Below are 21,698 nucleotides of genomic sequence, written 5' to 3'. Positions count from 1 at the left end.
AAAAAAAGAGAGAGATTTGGATTGATCAGAAGCCTTCATTGTAGTATTTTCAGTCACCAACCGCAAGCATTCAACTGAATCAATAGGTTTTTTGCAAATCATAACATTCTTTTGACTTTCTTCCCTACGAACTTCAGAAAAAACATCATTAATAGTTGGAAGAATAGTTTTTCCAAGTATCCCTCCTCTAACTTCATCAAACTCATTATTGAGGCTGACAAGGAATTTGTAAAATACGGCCATCTTCAAATAGTTTTCCTATATGCTTTTGGTCCTTTGTAGACTTCCACTCATCCGTATCAAAGAGGTCAGGTCTTGCCAAATCCTTTTAAAGACTGAAAGTATTGTGTAACTGAGTTAGTTCTTGCCGTATATCACCCAATTTCAAGTTTAACTCAAACACTTGTGACTGGTTGCCCAAATCAAGAAACATCTGAGTTACACTATCCATAATTCCTTAGCAGTAGTGTAACACATGTAGTTACAACCAATGTCTTCAACTATGGAATTGACAAGCCAAGTCATAACCATGGAGTTTTCAGCGTCCCATCCGGCGAATGAAGGGTCATCAGGACTAGGAATAGTTTTTTCTCTCGTGATGTAACCAATCTTCCCTTGTCCACGAATATACATCCGAACATTTTGGGACCAACGAAGAAAATTATCCCCATTAAGTCGAATGGTAGTTATTTGGATAGGAGGATTGGTTGGATGGATACGATTGTTGAAAACTTTAGCAATAGGTGCCCGAGTGTCTGACGTATTGCTAAAGAAGCAAAGACAAAAAAAAAACCAGTAGATCTGAAAAGAAAAATACACCAAACGAGGCTGAACAGGGCTGGAAAAATCTGGAAAAAACACACCAAACAATGGCTCAATGGCAGTGGTAGACAGCGGCGACAGGCGGCGCTGAATGACTGGAAGGATAGACCGTGATGACTACCTGCGAACAAGTGACAAACCCCAAAAATCGCGACAAAAAACTGGCTGAGACGAACTGCGCGGCTAAGATGTGGCGTCCGGCGACAGGGCGATCAACTGGTAGTAGAGGGCGCGATGTCCGGCGGCGAAGCGGCAGTGACAAAAAATAGGTTTTTCAGAAAGTTAGGGTTTTTAGGGTAAAAAAAACACTTTGCAGCTCTGGTATCAAGTAGAAAAATATAATTTTCTGTCTTATTTTTCTTAGGAGGAAAGGGTTTCTTAAATAGAAGAAGTACCCAATTACAAACAAGAAAAAATAATCATAGCAAATATAATGCAATAAATACAATATAAAATTTCACAATAAAGAAAATAATCAACAAATGGCATAGTTTTTATTAAGTGCTTTACATGAAGCTATGGTGATAGCTGAAGATTCAACTAATATTGATTGGTTATTAAAGGTTGAGTCAAAAAGAGGAAGAATCTTAGGCCGAAATTGTTCAGCAACGGTCCATCTCTTCTCATCTATAGAGCGTTTGAGTAAGAATTGTTGGACTTCTTATTCCAAAAAGATTGAGGTAGTTTTTTATTACATGGGATGAAAATAAGTTGTATCTATTGGTGTTCGTCAAAGAGGATTCTCATTATAAGTAAATTTCATTGAAGTTTTCGCAAACCTTTTGCAGCTAGTGGATTATGTTAGGTACTTAAGCACCTTGGAGAACCACACCCCAAAAGCCAGCTATTGGGGTGGGAGAGTCAAGCCACTTAAGTACCACATTGGTCATCCCATTCTAACCAATGTGGGACAAAGACATTCCCTACTACCTTGGTTCTTAACAATACCCCATTCCCGGAAAGGCGACGTCCGAGCGACTACTCCGACGGTATTTCACTCGGCCACACCCGGTCAGAATCTTCCGTTGGTTCCACTCCGAAACGTCAACAACTGACTTTGATACCATTGTTAGGTACTTAAGCATTTTGGAGAACCATGCCCTAGAAGTCAGTTATTGGGGTGGGAGAGCTAAGCCACTTAAGTACTACATTGGTCATCCCATTCTAACCAATGTGGGACAAAGGCATCCCATACTACCTTGGTTCCTAACAGATTCTTTAGTTATTTTCAAGCTTGGAGGTGAGATCAAAATAGATTTTTGTCATGATCATTGCATTGCATCACATCTTTCCTCCATACCTTCCATTTTTAGCCTTTATTTATCAGATGAGTGGGTTGTTTCCAACATTTTTAAGGAAAATATTCTCCAGTTGCTCGTTGGCGTCAAAGATTTTATGGCCTATTGTAGTGAAAAACCATTTTAGCCAATATTTGGTCTGAAACGATTTAGAGGTGCTTTCAATGTACTTTGTTTCCATAGAGTGATTGTTTTGGTTCTGCTTGTCTTAAAGCTTCTTCTTGGTGTTTCCAATCCTAGTGCTTTACTTATTTCTCTATTCAGGATCTCATCTCAATTGGAATGCTTTTTATCTTATCATTTTAATTCAGTATTGTTTGTCTTTTTTATTTCATTTTGTTTATTCTTTGTTTTACTAGTATCTTTAATATTGTGTCAATGAAAAGTTTCGTTTCATTTAAAAAAAAGGATCGGAGAATTCTTAGAGGAAACTAGATTTTAAATTAAAGAAATAATTTAATTGTGAGCAGGGGCATGGTTTGGAGAGAATAGTTGATGAAAAATAGAAGAAAAACTGGGTAGTGTGATTTAAAAGAGAAATAAGAGGATATTCTTTCCGATGGATTGTCGAATTTCCCTGTTTATTCAAATCTTCATCCTTGTTGCCAGCTAAGGTGTTTTAGACCTTTAAAAAAAATCTTTTTTTTGTTCTCTCGGAAGCCTTTAAGGAGTTAAAATCACCATTCGGCAGCATGGGTGTTGCTCTCTAAAAGTATGCTTTGTTTGGAGGTCTCGGAACTGAAGATCTATATTAAATCATTTCTGGCTTTAATGGCTAAGAGGGGCTGGTGATATTTGAAGTTGGTTGGCTCGAATTTTCAGATTTTTTTGCTCACCCCTACCCAATCAATTTGATTCAGAATATGATCTTTTTCCCGTTTAATGATGCTTGAAAAGCTTAGTTGCTACATTTTCAAGTTGCTAAGCTTAATTTTTGTGAGCCCGATCTCTCTGGGTTTTTTGTACTATTCATCATATTAATCAAAAGTTTGTCTCTTATCATCTTAATGGTTTAGTCCAGTCGGTTTTTGTGACACTACATTTTCCATTATTTATGTTAGTTGGAGACTAGGAGTCGGAAGTATAATCCTTTTCTTATACTAAGTTTGAATTACAAAACACAACCTTGTTGTACAACTGTACCCTTAAGTAGGACAGTTTTAGAGTTTGAATTGCATATGAAGTTAAAAGTTCTCTCCTTAGAATCTTAGATTCAGATTGGTTATCTGAAAGCTAGGTTGTTGATGTTTTAGGTTGCCAAGCTTCTGAAGGATACGTCTGTTTTGCAATTTTATCCCACACTTTTTATTCTAGTCACGGATATTTTGGATATGCTTGGAAATTTTGTGTGGGATCGCATCAAGAGAAAAGCTGAGTTCACTGATGATGGGGCCAAAATTTGCTCCTTGCCAGGTTCTTTCTCGACACACGTTGATTATTTACTTTTTTATTATTTTTTTTGGTAAAAGAAACTCTATTAATATGAATAAGGGGAAGACCCCGAAGAATTACAATAGAGATTGTCAATTATTGACTAAAAAAGATAAACTAAAATGAGTGAAAGAGTGCTGTAATTTACACCAAGAAAAAGCAGTAGATAAAACGAACTCAAAAAACCGAACAGAAGAAGAACATGTAGCATGAAAAAGTCGTTTGTTCCTTTTACCCCATAAGTACTAAAGGAAAGCACGGATAAAAGCCAACCAAATGATCTTCTTGGTTCCACCAAAAGGATGTCCCACTAACACCGAGGCCAAAGCATCAGAAATATCATGAGAGCAAGTGAAATGCCAACCAAAATGAGGCAAGAGAAGGTTCCAAATGCCAGTGGCAAAAGAACAGTGAAAAGATAGATGAACTGACGATTCAACATGTTCATGGCACATATGACACCAAGATGGAGAAAGAGACATGTAAGGCATACGATGCTGCAAACGATCAACAATATTAATGGCACATATGATTATTTCCTTTTTTATGTTCAATATATTCTTTGTATTTATTATATTATATTTGTTGAGTTTGTATTTTCCTTATTCGTATTGGGGGTTTATTTTATTTAAGAAACCTCTTTCTTCTCAAAGAAAATAAGACATGAAGTATTATTTTCAACATGCTATCAAAGCTGAAAACCCTAATTTAGAAGGAACAAAATTATTAGTTTGGAAAAAGATCATTAGGATTCGAACATAGAATCTCCTACTCTTATGCTATCTTAATATAAAGGAATAAAATTGTTATGTATTCCAATAATTGGAAAGTAAGAAATACATAACCTTCTTAAGAAGACCGAATGCAAGAAAAGAAATAAGAATGATAAAAAGAACATAAAAAGAAGACCGAATGCAAGAAAAGAAATAAGAATGATAAAAAGAACATAAAAAATCATTAGTGAACAAAACTAATTTAAATGTTTCAGCTAATATTTACTATTACTAATATTAAACCATCACAATTGTTATTGTTGCGAAGGGTAAATGGTTGGATTTTAAATTTTCTTTATATTTTTGTGATATTAGATGTGTATTATGTTTTGCCCTTAAGAAGTTGCGTCCTTTTTCCTAATAGTTGCAGGAGTGGAAGCGACAATTTAGAAGTTGGTTTGCTTTGTGGCTTGGTCCTCTCACTTTTGGTCTTAAAGAACTTCTTTTCTAGTCAGCTCAATAGTCTTCCGTTGGCTTTGGCTTTAAAGTTTATGTGTTCTCTATCTTTGGATTTCTTTTCTGGAGTTGGTTTCTTAGGTTTTAAGAGTTTGCTTTTCGTTGTTTTCTCTTCATTGTATCTCACTAGCATTGTCTTCTCATGTTTTTCTCAATTTCTCTCATCTCTTAAAGGTTGGTGTTTTTTTGAGCTTGTCCCTTTTCATTTTTTCAATGAAAAGATTTCTTTTCCTTTTCAAAAAAAAAAAAAAAGAAGAGTAATATGATTGTATTTATAATTTTAAAGAAAGTCAGGAGAGATTGAAGGAAAAAAAAATGCTCTCTCCTCTCTCCTCTGCCCTCTGCCCTCTCTATCTAGCCCCGACCACCATGCCACGACCGTTACCGATCACTCCCTTTTCCACCATTGTCGGGTCAATCCATATTGACCGGAAAATTTTCTCTCTATCACCAACTACATCGATTAATGGAAAACACTTCAAGCTCTTTGAACAAAGCCAATCCAACATTCACTCAATTTTTGTCTCATGGAAGTCTCATGAATAGTCAGCTTCCTCTTTCAACTCACTTTTCAAAGACCCCTGCAACCACAAATTCTTCAAGAAGTTGAATGACGATGGTGATACTCTTTGGCTTGAAAAACACGGTAACAAATATGGCTATTTTGCAGAGATTACCTTATTAGAACAATCTGGCCGCCGCTCCAATATCCTCATCCCTGTTCTATGGAGAACAAAAGAGGCTAGTTTTCTTTCTTTTCATTGGTTTTTGATTATCCTGTGAAACCTAGTTTACTGAACAATGCAACAATCAACACTACTACACAAACATATAAAGCAACCGTTCAAACAAGAAGCACCCACCCTTCAACATCAAATAATGACACTCTCCCACCAAAACCGGGCAGTTATAGTTCCTCTCCAGCCCTCCTTCATCCATAATTTGATTGGAAAGCTATGGTGGTTGTCCAACGGTTTGCACACAGTGACTCATGGCCAGCCATCCGAGAATCTCTCCAAACATATCTATCATCTCCCTACACTATTAACCCCCTCTATGATGACAAAGCCCTACTCTATGTTTATGGCACATAAATTTCTCAAAAATTATGTGCTAATTCAGATTGGATAACCATTGATCATCTGAAACTTAAGTTTCTTTCACCATCAATACCCTCATCATTCCAACAACAAATGGTAGCATCAAGTGGAGGATGATCGACATGTTTCATCTCCCAATTACATTCTAGACCAAAGCCACCTTGAGGTAAATTGAAGACATGTGTGGTGGATATCTTCATCCCTCAAATCAAACTGAAAGAGGACCGATTCTTTCCTTTGCACATTTGAAGATCAAAGAAAATAAGAGAGGCTTCATTCCATATGAAATCTGATTACCAAGGGAGCTACCGACGATGAAACAATTGTCAAAATCCAAGTTGTCGGTGTCGGAGTACAGGGGTAGTGGCGGAACCCTCTTCCCAAAAGGAATTAGCAATAAAGTGGATGTTGAAATTGTGGATCTTAATGACTCTCGGATGAACAAAAAAGGTAAGTCCATCGCTATTGAAACAAATCAATTGGATTCTCCCTCTCTCCCCATATCTTGAGCCATTGACCGAATCTCCTACAATTAAGGAGTAGATAAATCTTCCTTCTGCCCTTTCCTTGATTGATCAAACAGTGGACCCACATCCTGACCCTACAGCTCTCTCCAATCCTGCCGAAAACCCTAGCCATATTAAATCACTTGAGTCAACCTCATCATTTAGTTTCCAAAATCAGCATAATAGCCCCATAAATTTGGCCTCACCCTCATTTTCATGACCCTCTCTCTCCGCGGTTACTTTCCAAGCGGGACCCACCACCTTACAAGCTAGCACTATGCATTCCACCTCAGCCAACAAACCAAATCTTCCCTTTGCCGGTTCTGATATAGAGGGTTACCTTTCCAGCCCTACCAAAGAGGCAAATTTCACCTTTCACCCCCTCGATATGACCATCTTTGGCAACCAGCCAAATGAAACTCACCATTTGCCAATACACACTCTTCCCCCACTCCCACCAGACTTAAGTACCAGTCAAGACCTCCCATTCGATTTTCCTATTAACCAAGACACAAACTCCCCAATAAATGCCCTTCACCCAATTAACTAACAACCACCATCATCTTCACCCACCTTTTTTTTTTTAACAAGAAACGAACCTTTTCACCCACCTTATCCACCAGTCTTCATGAATTGGCATCTCTATTGTCCTTTCATGATTTATGTGTTAGGGCCATTCCATCTATCCCTCCTCCTACTCCAAAAACCACAAAAATCACAAATACTACTAGCAAAAAACCCAAGCTTCAACGCGAGTTACAAGGCCTATACTCCTCGATCCACTATAATAAATCTGCACCTTTGGCTATTAGGGAGGGCACATCCGAAAACCAATGAAATTCCTCACATGGAATGTACATGGCCTTAATTCTTGGAGGAAGCGTACTTTGGTTATGAAGCTAATTCAGTAACATAGCCCTGGTATTGTTCTCCTACAAGAAACAAAGCTGTCATCAGTTGATTCCTTTTTGATTAAATCTATCTGGAGCTCTTCCTACATTGGTTGAATTGCCTTGGGCGCCATTGATACATAAAGGGATATTCTTACTCTTTGGAGTGAGCCTGATTTCTCTATCCTCGAGGTTATCCAGGGCCGCTTCTCTGTTTCAATTCATGTATCATTAACAAATGGTTTCTCTTTTTGGCTTACAATAATTTATGGCCCATCAGATAATGCTTTTAGAGTTGATTTTTGGCAAGAGCTTGACGATTTAGCTGGTTTGGGAGGTGAAAACTGGTTTATTGGTGGAGACTTCAATGTCACTAGGTGGTCTTGGGAGAAATCACATGACAGAACAATATCCTCTAGATTGCATGCTTTCAATCAATGGATATCTGACTATCAATTACAGGATATTCCTTTGATGAATGGTTGCTTTACTTGGTCTAGCTCTGGTCCTATACAATTGTCTCTTCTTGATCGATTTTTACTTACAAAGAATTGTCTTTGTAAATTTGGATCAGTTACTCTCAAACGCTTGGATCGAACCACATCTGACCATTTCCCATTGGTCTTACCTTCAGGAAGTATCGATTAGGGTCCTTGCCCTTTTAGATTTGAGAATTCATGGCTTTAGGTCCCTTCTTTCCGCCCCTTGGTGGAGGATTGGTGGAATCACCACCTTATTACCGATTGGCCAGACCATGATCTTATGATGAAACTTTAGGGTTCAAAAACAATTATTCGTGATCGGAATAACACTCAGTGCAGTGAGGCTACAAAACTTCCTTCTCTTGTGTCGTAGTTATCAAAATTAGATGACTTGGAGATAAATATGGCCTTAATGAGGAACAACTTAATAGGCGCCGCTTACTTTGAGAACAGTTTGAGAATCTGACTGTTCAAGATCACATCCATTGGCAGCAACATCGTAAGCTTAAATGGCTTCTTGAAGGTGATGAAAACACCCGGTTTTGCCACAGAATTGTTGCTGCCCGCCGTTGTAAATCCTCAAATACTGAAATTCTTTCTAGAGATGGCATTAGCCTTTTGACCTCCCATGATATTGAGACTGAATTCTTGACATTTTATTCATCTCTCTTCACAAAAGACAGTGGTCAATGCTTTCTTCCAACCGATCTCGATTGGAATCCTATTTCTTCCTCTCAAGCCAGGGATCTAGAGCGTCCCTTTACTGAAGATGAGGTATTTTTAGTTGTCTCCTCTCTTGGCACTTGTAAATTCCTTGGCCTAGATGGTTTTACAACTGAGTTTTTCAAGGGACTATTCTTAAATATGATATGATGTTAATTAATGATTTTTACACTTCTGTGGTTATTAATGTTAAACTAAATGAGACTTATATTTGTCTGATTCCTAAGAAAGTTGACTTTAAATCTGTTTCTAATATCGACCGTTTAGTCTCATTCCATGTGTTTACAAGATTATTGCTCGTGTTTTATCGAATCGTCTGGAGAAGGTTCTTCCTTGAACCATTGCTGCCAATCGGCTTTCTTTTGTGGCTAATAGACAGATTCTTGATGCTTACTTGATAGCTAATGAGCTTATTGATGATTGGACCCTTTATGAAAAAACCAGGGGTTGTCCTAAAACTCGACCTTGAGAAGGCCTTTGATATGGTTGATTGGGACTTTCTCGACTCCGTTCTCTAGGTTAAAGGTTTTGGTTGTCATTGGCGCACATGGATCAGACGTTGCATCACTAGTGCGAATTACTCCATCATTATTGATAGTTGTCCTCGTGGCAAATATTATTCCTTCATGCGGCATAAGACAGGAGGACTCCTTTCTCTCCCTTCTTATTTATTTTAGTTGCTGATTGTCTGAGTCGTCTCCTTGATCATAGCTCCACGTTGGGTCTTATTGTTGCTCATCCTATTGGTCAATTGACTTTTTCATTGAACCATTTACAGTTTGATGATGACACTTTGTTGTTCTCTACTGTCGAGAGATCTGTAATACAAAACTTGTTTGACATTGTCCATATTTTTTAATGTGCTTCAGGGCTTAAAATTAATCTTGTCAAGAGTGAGCTCCTTGGGATTCATGTTTCAGACTCTGATTTTGAATGGTTGTTGCGTTCTTTTGGTTGTAAAAGAGGTTTCTGGCCTGCATCTTATTTAGGGCTTCCGTTGGGTGGCAATTCTAAGTCTGTTTTGTTTTGGCAGCTTGTGGTGGAGAGATTTCTGCATAAACTTCATAACTGGAAGTACGCTCGTATATCGAAAGGGGGTAGACACACGCTCATTCAAGCCACTTTTTCTGGCCTCTCTACCTATTATTTGTCTTTGTTTCAAGCTCCTTCCTCTGTTATTAGTTGCCTTGACAAATTGATTTGAGATTTCTTTTGGGAAGGTTCTCATGGTGATGGTGGCATGCACAATGTGAATTGGGTGATTTCTCAGCATCCTCAATTATTGGGTGGCCTTGGCATTGGAAATTTTAAACATAGAAAATTGTGCTCTTCTTGCAAAATGGACTTGCCATTTCTTATCTGAGCATGATGCCTTAGGGAGGAATCTCATTGTTGTTAAGTATTATTCCTCTAATTGTGTTTGGCCCTCTCCTTCTCTAGTGGTTCTTCCAAAGCTCCATGGAGGTTCATTTGTCAATTTATCGACTTGATTGCCAATCGGATTAGTCGTCATATTGGTAATGGTGCTTCTAGTTGTGTTCTTGCCAATGCTTATTCGAGACTTTTTCGTATTGTGAAGCAACCAGAGGTTACTGGGCTAATGCCGGGATCCCTTCTACGTCTGCATGGAATTTAAACTTACGACGTAATCTTATTGAGTTGGAGATTGCTGAATGGGCTTCTGTATCCCTTTATCGGGCCGTTGTCAGATTGCATTCCTCTCCTGATACTTAGTTGCAACCACTTGATCCTTCTATGAGTTTTATTGTTAAATCTCTTATGGCTGATTTAGTGGGTGATATGAATTCTGTTTTGACTGATCTTTATTTCGTGATTTGGAAAGATAGATATCCCAAAAAAAATAATATCTTTCTTTGGGAGCTCAGCCCATTAATACTGCCGATCGTTTGCGGCACCGTATGCCTTATATGTCTCTTTCTTCCTCTTGGTGTCTCATGTGTCACAAGCATGCTGAGACGCCGGTCCATCTATTTTTGCATTGTTCTTTGGCTACTAGCTTTTGGGATCTTATTTTGCCTGCATTTGGTCGGTCATTTACTTGTCCTAATAACATCTCTGAAGTTTTGGCTTCATTATTCGTGGGTCATCCTTTTGGTGGTACCAAGAAGACGATTTGGTTGGCCTTTATTCGTGCGTTCTTTTGGTGCTTATGGGGTGAAAGGAATAGAAGACTATCTAATGATGCCTTTTCTTCTAGTACTTGGTTTTTGGAGCTTGTTTTACCTACTGTTTTTTCTTGGTGTAAAACAAAGTACCCTTGCACTCATTTCAGTTTATCCTTTTCGTCAGTAATTGGCGATCTCTATTGTAATTCCTTTTGCTTGGGGTTTTTCCCTTGTACATATGAATGAACTGTTTCTCTTACCCAAAAAAATGTTTGTATTTATAATTATTTTCATGTAAGATCTTTTCCTTATTGGTAGATAGTTATTCTTCTATATAAGAAGATCTTGTATCTGTTCACAATATAGAAAAGAGAGAATAATATTTTCTTCACAAATTCAAGTTAAACAATGAGTATAGTTCTAGTTATTTATTTTTCTTTAAATTTCCACACACCAGAAAGATTGTTAGTTACTCCAGAAAAAATGTTTGTTATTTATTTTTCTTTAAATTTCCACAGCAAAATATAGTACTAATCAAAGAAAATAAAAGCACTCCAATTCAAAAATATATCTTGCACTGGAAAATTAGCATAAAGCTTGGAAAGAAAACACCAAGAGGAACAATTAAGCCTTGCAACTTCAAAATGCTCTAGCCATGCGAGAGATTTGTCACGCAAAACCATTTGGTCTCTCAAACCAAATTTCAGCAAGCAAGACTTTGACCGGATTTGTCCAAAGCAAATTAGATTGAGGCTTGAATGATGGACCCACCAGGATTCGAACAACATTAACCTTGAAAGACTCTCTAAAAACCCACTGGGAACGGAATATGGAGAGTAATTTCTTCCGATAACCAAGAGAAACAGCAGCCGAAAAACAAGTGATTAAGGTCTTTGCTTGCAGCTTGACAAAGTGGACAAATTGATGGAGATAAATAATGTAAGAGGAAGAGTTGAGGAACAATTTAATGTTCCAAAAATCATTGCCCAAATAAGAATATTAATTCTTTTTGGACTATTGGTCTTCCACTTTCTTCCCCATTAAAAAATGAAGAAGCTGCTCAAAATCAAGAATTTCAGCCTCTTTCAGCAACCTTCTGAGTGAAATTTCCGAGGACAAATTAACACTGTCCCAATGGTAAAAAACAGATCCATTTGGTTATGAAGCTATCCTGAAAAGTCGTGGAAAGCGAGAACAAAGTGCTTAATTACCATTCCATGCATCCTTCCAGAAAGAAATTCTTCTGCCATCACCCAATTTAAAAATTGCAAAAGCCTCTGCTTGCAACCAAACTTTGGAAATGCTAACCCTTGAACTTCTTAGGCTCATTCCAAATTTTCCAGCCGTATTCCATGAAAATTGATTCTTTCCATGAATACTCTGAACCACCTTGCACCACAACGAAGCAGATTCATGCAAAAATCGCCAACCCCATTTAGCCAAAAAGTGCCAAGTTTCTATTTTTAAGCCATCAAACCCGAGACCTCCCTCCATTAAAGTTTTTGCATTTTTTTTTGTTTTTAAAATCTCTATATAATAAGCTTAGTTTTCTTTTTATTGTGATTTTGATGCAGAGAACTTCAAAATAAAGGACATTTGCCAAAACGCGAAGGAAACATGTCATAACTGGTTTTGCAAAATTGGTGCCATTCAAGAACTTCTTCCACGCATGTAAAGTTATTTCTTTTTGCTGGGTTATTTAACAAGAGATAATGCTGTCATTTTGCCTTTATGTAAAGTGGGAATTTTGAACATGGCCTAAATTTCATTTTATGGGGTTAATGGTCCATAGAACCTGGGTTCTATCAGATCAGAACTTTCAGAAGGCAGGGTTAGTGGGGTGGCCATGACAAATGGACTTGTACTTGGTCAGTTATTGTTTTTTTTTTTGGTTTTCTTTTACTATTTCACTTGTAAAATAGAACTCAAGAACACAACTGTCAACATATAGAACAGACCCTGTACAAGTAAGGTCATAAAATAGACTTGCAAGAGAGAAGGCTGAAAAAGAAATAGAAGAGAATATATGTGTATATATATGTGTATACACACACACACACATATATAGAATAGATCCTGTACAAGTAAGGTCATAAAATAGACTTGCAAGAGAGAAGGCTAAAAAAGAAATAGAAGAGAATATATATGTGTATATATATGTATACACACACACATACACATACACATACATATATACATATATATACACATATACACGCACACACACACATATATTGAAAAGGAAACGAGACCTTTCATTGATGTAATGAAAAAAGTCTAATGCTAAAAATAAAAGATATAATTGAAAATAAAATTTCAAATAAAAGATACAAATTAAATTAGAATGAGAAAATGATAGCATTCCAATTCAAACTAGTGTCCTCAATAGAATAATTTGAAAAAGCCTTAGATCGAGAACACCATGAGGAGGTGAGATGACAGGCGGAATCCAAACGAACATACCAAGAGAATGATTATCATGAAAAACCCGCTGACTTCTCACGAAAAGAATTGGCAAAACTCCCTCCCTCTCTCTCTCTTCATCTGATATTAATTTCTTTACTTGGTTTAAGAATAATTTGATTTCAGATGATTCTTTTGATGTTGCTAACCATCTGATGGCCTATGAAATTCAGAATTTGTCTCTCCTAAAATTAGAGATTTCTTCTTTGTGTATCTTAGTTTAGTTTAAACCATTAAATTGTGTATTGAGATAATTCTGTTGGCTTTTAATTTTTATAAAATGAGATTGAGAATTCTTTCTGACTTTTGTCTTTGATCAGAGGATGTGATTGTGACAAAACTCCTTTGTATACATTGCAATAACCTTCTGTTTTACGGAATATTATTTATGCTAACAGTAGGTTATTTCTTCTTATTTCAGTTATTTGGAGTTAGCCTTATTGCCTTGCTGGCAGTTCTTGTGTGATCAACCTGTAGTTGTCGCACAGCGCTTGGTTGTGATGGCTAGAGGATTGGCTGATCCTTTGGCGTCTGCGTACTGTCGTTTGTACTTGACTCATTGTGCACAGAAGTTGCCCTCGTGTGAAGTAGGTATGTCATACTGCCATAAAATTGGTTTGTGCAAATTTATTGTTTGTGTGGCTTAGAGGTGTGAGTGTTACTCATTCCTGCATTGTTCTTTTCCTAATGATTGGATTTATTGTTTCAACCTATAACATCATTTATTGGGTTTTATACATTTCCTGTTGTCTTTATCTATTAAACTGGAGATATTTCTTGTTATTTCTTTGGTTTATACTTCTATAAATTTTAATATGGCTTCTCTATATTAAAAAAAAAATGTATATAAGAATTTTGTAGTCACCAATTGATGGAGTTTCTTTTAACCTCCCTTGGTTTGGGGTTTAGTTTATGTGAGAGCACTGATAGGGGTACATTGGAAATATTATTAAGATATTATTAACGGTAGAATAATAATTAGTTAGGGTGTTTTTGTTATAAATAAAGGAAGTTTCCCTCTCCGACCAAAACTCTAGCACCTTTCTTCCTTCTCCGATCAGTTTTTCAGTCTTTTTTCATCAAAGCCCATCGCCTTAGTGTTACATCTAAAAGCATCTCTAAAGGAACTCTCCTTTCTCCCTCTCTGTGTCCAACAACTTCGACCACCAGCATCCACCTCCTTTCCCATCAACCCGTCATCCCCCACACCTGAAATCCCGAATATTTTAACCATGGAAGTAAAGAGTTGCAAGGTGAACAACTTGTTTTTCTATACATGGCGAGAATTTGGCAAATATATTGTGGAAGACGTTGAAGTAGGAAACAACTCGTCCTCTCAAAATTGCAAATTTTTTTGGTTTGTGGAAAATATATCAGATTTGATCAAGAGCTCTCTATCTAGTTTTTTCCTCAGAAATGGAAGGGATGGAAGCGGGGCAACAAAGTTATCCAAGTTACACATCTCTTCGGGTTGGATTATGAGATGCGTTGTTTGGCCATCTTTAGGAGGCAGACAATATTTACATATTCTGTGGGCGTCTCAACACAAGGATGGCTGGCTTTTGCTGAAATGCTCAAAAACTTGCTGGAGATGAAGGAATCACCAGAAATTCGATACTTTGTTCCGCTGTAGCAAAAACGGAGCTTGGAGGAAGACGTCAAATTCAACGCCCAATTCGCCCCTGTTTTGCACCCGATAAACAGAGCAAACTTTCTTATTGGATTCGGAGAAACTATGATGTTTTTAAGGCAGATTTTAATGACCTCTAGATTGTTTCATTACTATTTGAGTTTTATGAATGGCCAGAAATAGCTAACACACTGAAGTTATATTTTGATACAGACGTCATTATGGAAATAATAGATTATCTAGGGAAATGGTAGGAATGTGGTCAGTTTCATTTGAAATTTGAAAAATGGAAGAAACAAGTGCACAGACGACCGAATGTGGTAAAGGGATACGAAGGTGGGATCTCGATTAGAAATCTACCATTAGATTAAAGGAGCAGGCAAACGTTTGAAGCTATTGGGGCTTACTTTGGCGGATTAGAATCTATTGCACTCAAAACTTTGAATTTTATTAATGTTACCGAAGCAAAAATTCAAGTTAAAAGAAATTTATGTGGTTCTATGTCATCTACCATAGAAATTTTTGAGGAGAACAATGGTAACATTTTCCTGAATTATGGAGGTATAGAGTTCTTAGACCCCCTTAATAAAGTCAAAGGAGCATTGTTTGTTAAAGACTTTTCGAACCCATTTGACTTAGTATGGTTAAAACAAGCTTTGGAAAATGAAGATATAGTTTTCTCTAGTTTGAATCAAGAATGGGGCTTTCTTGCTACTCCTTGTAACCCCTACAACTTCTCAAGGAATCCTTTTGCATCTTGCTCGAAGGGAAATCGAAGGAATAATTTGATACAAAGTTCGTTGGGGGTGATCGCAGGAGTGTAGTCACAAGGAATCTCCGACATTTGTTTCCCAACCGCAGGCGGAAGTTCATCTCAATAGAAGTCCAATCTGGTTAGGTGTGAACAGAGATAACGTCTTAATGAGGATAGAGAATTCAGCTATGCCTCGAAAATCAGATGGAAGTCCGAGGGACGATGCTCGCAAAGGCGCGCAAAGGTATTTTCAAAATTTGTTCGTTGATTGCTATTCGAAGGAAGTCCAAATGTCTAAGCTTGTCGAAAGCACAACTGTTTCTGTCGATTACCACAACCCATTCAATGAAACCATGCCTAAAGTTGTCTCGAAGCCAACACAGAGTGATGTTTCTAATTCTGAAGTTGCCAACTCTCGTAGTAAGGTCATTAAAGTTGTGATTACAGTAAAATCTTCTCCCATGGACAGAAAGAAGTTGATAATTTCCAACAGAAGAAAAGTCTCTCTCCGGTGAATCTAAAAGCAAAATGCAGCATGAACAAACCATCCTCAGATTCCAAAAAATGTGCACCTTGGTCGAAGCCATTTCCCAAACACTTTGCTAAGATGAAGACCTCCTTTTTTTAATTCATGGACAACAATTACAAACTCAGATCTTCTCGAAGAATGTTGTGTTAAAATTCAGATCCCTGGCATATTCCCAAATAGGTTAGAAAATTCCAATTTACAATAGTGCTCCTTTACTCTCTCAGATCTTAAACTACCTGGCTCAGATTTATCTTTCATGCGAGGTATTCCAAGTCAAGACAGAGGTAGCAAGATTCTGATGAAGATTCAATTGTAAGTGCGAGCAGTGAAGAGGTTGAGAATTCGGAGGCAGAAGAAACACGAGAAATCTATTGATTTGGATGAATATGGCAAGGAGATGGATCAATTGTTTCAAATAGAAGAAGCTCCCACAGTGGATAAATCTGAATTCTTCTCATTCCCTCCCCTCAACAAGAACAACATTCCCCAGAATCTGCATTCTCTATTAGAAGACTGTGAAATCACCCTTGGATGATCAAGATCATAAGTGGAAGACAGTTGGGATTGAATATTCTGTCAAGATAGTAGTTTGACCTTGATGAAGAAACTAAATCCGGACCTAGTGTTAATTCAAGAAACAAAGAGAGATAAGTTTGATAGAGCGAAGGATGTTGGATGGTATTATATTGAAACGATAGGCAGATTAGGAGGTATTTTAACCATGTGGGACGAAGGGAAGATCTCAGTGATAGAGGTCATCAAAGGGGAAAGGTCTTTATCAGTCAAATGCTTGTCTACTTGCAAAAAGTGTGTTGTTTGCTTTAATAGTTAGGAGATAATGAGAGTGCTATGGAGGTGTTAATCTAGTTGAGATGTCCTGGTGCACTTGCTGATCCTTGTTATGTTATGTTTTTAGTGTTTTGTTTTAGTGTTTGTTTCCTTTCATTCACTTGTAATAGCTTTCATTATCTTAATGAAGTGGTTTGTTTCTTGTTCCAAAAAAAAAAAATAACAAATGTTTATGGCCCAACAGATTATAGAGAAAGAAGCAGGTTATTGTCAGAATTGTCTTCTTTTGCTAATCATTATGTAGAGCCATAGTGCATAGGGGGAGATTTCAATATGACCCGCGGTGTTCAAGAGAGATTCCCTATAGAAAGAATGACAAGAGGAATGAGAAAATTCAATAAACTCATTGGAGATACTAATTTGCTGGAAATCCCCCTTTCTAATGGAAGATTGACATGGTCAAGAGAAGGATCGATAGTTTCACAATCTCTTATTGATCGATTCTTCGTATCAAACAATTGGGAGGAGGTTTTCGACAATTCAAGAGTGGTTAGGCGAGCTAGACTTCTATCCGACCACTTCCCCCTATTGTTTGAAGCGAAGCATTCGAATGGGGTCTAGTCCCATTTCGATTCTGCAACAGTTGGTTGAATGTCAAAGAATGTTGTCGTTTGATTAAAAGAAAACTGGTGGTCGATTGCCAACAAGGATGGGCCAGTTATGCTATTTCTTCTAAGTTAAGAAACCATTAGCTTAACTACACTTACTTTAGCAAAAGTCCTTGCTGAAAGAATCAAAGTAATTATGCCAAGCATAATAGCCCCTACACAAAGTGCGTTTATTAAAGGAAGGCAAATTCTTGATCTTATCCTCATTGCCGGCGAAGTCGTGGAAGAGTATAGATCCAAGAAGAAAAAAGGTTGGGTTTTAAAGCTTGATTTAGAAAAAGCATTTGATAGAGTGGATTGGGAGTTTCCGGAGAAAGTTATACAAAGAAAAAATTTGATCTCATTGGATCTCCTGGATAATGGATTGTGTTTCTAACCTAAAGTTCTCTATCTTTATAAATGAAAGACCTAGGGGTAGAATTAAGGCTACAAGAGGCATTAGGCAAGGAGACCTACTTTCTCCTTTTCTATTCCTCTTGATCAATGAGATTCTAAGGTCGTTGATTGCAAGGCTGCACGAAAAAGGGAAATATGAAGGCTTTCTTGTGGGAAAAGATAAGGTGCATATCTCCATTCTTTAGTTTGCTGACGATACCTTGTGTTAGTCTGCAAATATGATGATGAGATGATCGGAAATCTAAGAAAAAATATTGAAATTTTCGAATGGTGTTCCGGCCAAAAGGTAAATTGGGAAAATTTTGCAATTTGTGGGATTAGTATAGAGGACAATAAGCTGAACTCAGTAGCTGCACAACTTAATTGTAAAGTGGAGCTTCTACCTTTGATGTACCTTGGCTTACCGTTGGGAGGATATCCCAAAAAAGTGTCATTTTAGCAATCGGTCATTGACAAATTGCAAGGAAAGCTAGATAAATGGAGAAGGTTTAACTTATCAAGAGGTGGGAGGGCCACACTTTGCAAGTCCGTTCTCTCGTGTTTACCCAATTACTATATGTCTTTATTTATGTTGCTAGAAAAAGTGCTCGTCATATTGGAGAGAATCATGAAGAACTTCTTTTGGGAGGGCCACAAAGGAGGGACGATCAATCACTTAGTAAAATGGGAGTTCATTACTAAGGCTCAAGAGGATGGAATGCTTGGCTTTGGTGGCTTAAGAGCAAGAATTTTGGCTCTCCTAGCCAAATGGGGGTGGCATCTAATAAATAATGAAAATTCCCTTTGGAGCCAAGTTGTAAAGAGTATTCATGGGAGGGACATGTTCAATTGGCACACTTCTGGAAAAGTAAGCCTCAGAATCGCATTCTGAATTGATCCTTGGGTAGATAATATTCCATTAAAGGTCAGTTTCCCGAATCTATTCAGAATAGCACTTAATCTCAATGGTTCGGTCATGGAACATTGGGATTCCTCCACCTCCTCGTGGTCCATTGAATTCCGTAGATTTTTAAAAAAGGAAGAGATTATTAACTTTCAGAACTTGTTGAGCATCATTTCTAAGATTTTGGTGTGGGATGCCCCTGATAAGCGCTCATGGTTGCTTGAATCTAATGGATCTTTCTCGGTCAAATCTCTTGTTACACATCTATCATTGGCCTCCCCTTTAGATAAGCATTTGAAGAAAGCTTTATGGAAATTCAAGAGCCCTCAGAGAGTTAATATAACGATTTGGATCATGCTTTTTGGGCTTCTTAATTGTTCCTCAGTTATGCAAAAAAAAGTGCCTGCACAATGTCTATCTCCTAATATGTGTGCCCTTTGCAAAGCCTATTGGGAGGATTTGCAGGACCTCTTCTTTGACTGTTGGTATGCTAGAAATTGCTGGCAGAAACTTTTTGCTTGCTTTAATACTAGTTGGGTGTTTGGAAAAGTTTCTAAAGAAAGTGCGTTATAAATACTCGTGGGGCCAAAGTTTAAGCTGACACCAAAACTCCTTTGGATTAATACTGTTAAGGCTTTGCTTACAGATTTATGGTTTGAAAGAAATCAAAGGGTTTTCCACAATAAAGAGACTCCTTGGTTTTCTCGCTTTGAGACAACTAAACTGAATGCTCCTCATGGTGTTCTCTATCAAAGGCCTTTGCGGATTATTCAATTCAAGATATATGTATCAATTGGAGAGCCTTCATGAACCCAGACCTCTAAGATGCCGCCCCTGCTTCTATGCCATTCTTCTACCATGCAGACTCTTTTTTTTAGTGTTGTTCTTTGGGTTTCTTGTTCTCTTCTGGGTGTTTTTATTAAATTCCTTTGCTTGTTTTGCTGTCTTTATAACTTTGTATTAGATGGACCTCAGTGTTTGGGCCTGTTTTGTTTCCCAGTTGTATTTTTGTTTATTTTGTTCTCCTGGGAAGTGATGGGATGCTATGGAGGTGTTAACCTAGTTGAGATGCCCGGATGCACCTCCTGATCCTAAAGTTTTGTTCTACTAGTATCTTGTTGTAATTTGAGCATTAGTCTCATTTCATTATCTTAATGAAGAGGCTTGTTTCTTGTTTAAAAAATATAAAAGAAGTTGAGCACCTTAGGAAGGGGGATCATTTTGGTTAGTTAGTCTTTAGTGGATTGGTTGTAAGAGAGACATAACCCTTTTGAAAGGCTGTTTATTTGTAATTTCTTCTTGATATTGCAATATAGATATCTTTATGTTTTCATATATTTTCTGTGATTTGGTAACCTAGCAGTTTCTTATCAAAGGAAAAAAAAAAATTAATATTATGGCTGCTTCGTTTAAAAGTGTTTATTTGAGTCTGGCTGGTTAGTGGATGCTTAATATTTTTAGGGTAATTGCCGCCAGATGTATAACATTTTTACTAAATTATGTTAGTTTTGTATTTGACTTCACGTGAATTGGAAAGAACATTTGTATAGGCCAAGGCAAAGTTTTTGACCCTGGAGATAAGATTTCCTCCAATTCTCTATGTCGAGTTTCTGATTGATGCATATAGGATATTGAATTGGCCAATTTTGGTATTGGACGTGCTACTAAAATGACTATTTCATTCTTATTGTGAGAAATCATGTAAATTTTCCAGGAGTGCTAGTCTCATGTGTCAATGACATGAATGCTCAATTGAAATATTTCATACCAGCAAAAGAAACCGGCAGTTCTACGGATAACAAAGTCTTGCTTGTTGGAGTGATGGAACCAACAATTGAATATATTGTAAAATGCATATTTAAGTATGCCTCTCAGGTATGCTGTCTTCGAGTATGAAATGAGATGCTTGCAGTTTTTATGTAGTTACATTCTGTCCTGAATCCTAAAATAGTGAAAACCAGTTCGATTAAGTTTGGGTAGAAAAACTGACCAAACTGGATCCTTTACAAAATATATATATATATATATATTAGTACAGTCTAAAGGATAAAAGGAGAGGAATCTCCAATAATAAAATCAAAGTTTTTATTATGAATAAAAAAGTATGAAAACAAGAAGACATTTCCTCTATTGAGAATTGTAAAGCAAATTAATTCTAATTCTAATTAATCAAAGAGACCAATTCTAATAAATCAAGGAAATTAATCTTAATCCTAATTAATTAAGGATTTAACTAAGATATCCTAATTTATGCTTATTCTACCACATTATATATATAAAAGTTTGATCTTTACACAATTTTCAAGAATACAGGAGAAATTAAAATGAAGATAAAAAAAAGTGCAGATAGTGACTTGGTGAGATTATCGATTAAGTTGATTAAAAGTGTTGGAACAAAGAGGAGAGAAGTAATTTAAAAACGGAATTAAAATATAAAGAGGGAAGCGAGAAATAATGTGAGAGAAAGTGAGGAAGAGATTCTGTAGAATCAAGAATGAAGTCATTTTTTGAAAGTGAGAAGAAGGAAATGAACCTTCTTTTTCCATTTTAGTTGGTTGGTTTGTCATTTCACCCCTATTAGGCTATCTTTTCTGAAACAACAAATGAAATTGACAAGTTACGAGGAATCATCAAAACATGGATTGATCGTTAAGCCAGCCCTGAAACCCTTCCAAGAACCGAAATACATAACACCCCCCTATTACGTTATGTTGAAGCTTCAAGAATTTGATTGGCTGATACTCAACGTCTTTCCAATGTCTTCTTAAAGAGACAACTAGATGGAACACTTCTAGCACTTGGACTGGGAAGGAATATGGAGAATTCGCAGTGTGTCTCAATTGTTCTTCATCACATATTAAAGGAACTCGCAGTTGAAGTAGTGAGCTCGAATGCTATGGAATTTCTCCAGCTCATTGATCATAGCAATGATTCATCCTTCCGTCAGGTATTTTTATCTGGTGATATGCTGCAAACTAA

The 21,698-nt window shown here is 37.1% G+C and overlaps 1 protein-coding gene across 12 annotated transcripts in view; it reads left to right on the top strand.

Annotated features, from left to right (window-relative positions):
- LOC120086318 (VPS35 endosomal protein-sorting factor-like) overlaps positions 1–21,698 on the top strand; it is a 53,973-nt gene that overhangs the window by 10,367 nt on the left and 21,908 nt on the right. For all 12 annotated transcript variants that reach the window (XM_039042897.1, XM_039042896.1, XM_039042900.1 and 9 more), the window contains 5 exons: positions 3,374–3,533; positions 12,182–12,278; positions 13,492–13,661; positions 20,434–20,594; positions 21,490–21,666. In XM_039042897.1, coding sequence (XP_038898825.1) covers positions 3,374–3,533; positions 12,182–12,278; positions 13,492–13,661; positions 20,434–20,594; positions 21,490–21,666 — 765 coding nt within the window. The remainder of the gene's footprint in view (positions 1–3,373; positions 3,534–12,181; positions 12,279–13,491; positions 13,662–20,433; positions 20,595–21,489; positions 21,667–21,698) is intronic.

Source organism: Benincasa hispida, chromosome 9 (genome assembly GCF_009727055.1).
Source record: "Benincasa hispida cultivar B227 chromosome 9, ASM972705v1, whole genome shotgun sequence".
Classification (NCBI taxonomy): domain Eukaryota; kingdom Viridiplantae; phylum Streptophyta; class Magnoliopsida; order Cucurbitales; family Cucurbitaceae; genus Benincasa; species Benincasa hispida.
The sequence above is the reverse complement of the archived record's forward strand: the minus strand, read 5'-3'. Positions and strand labels throughout refer to the sequence as shown.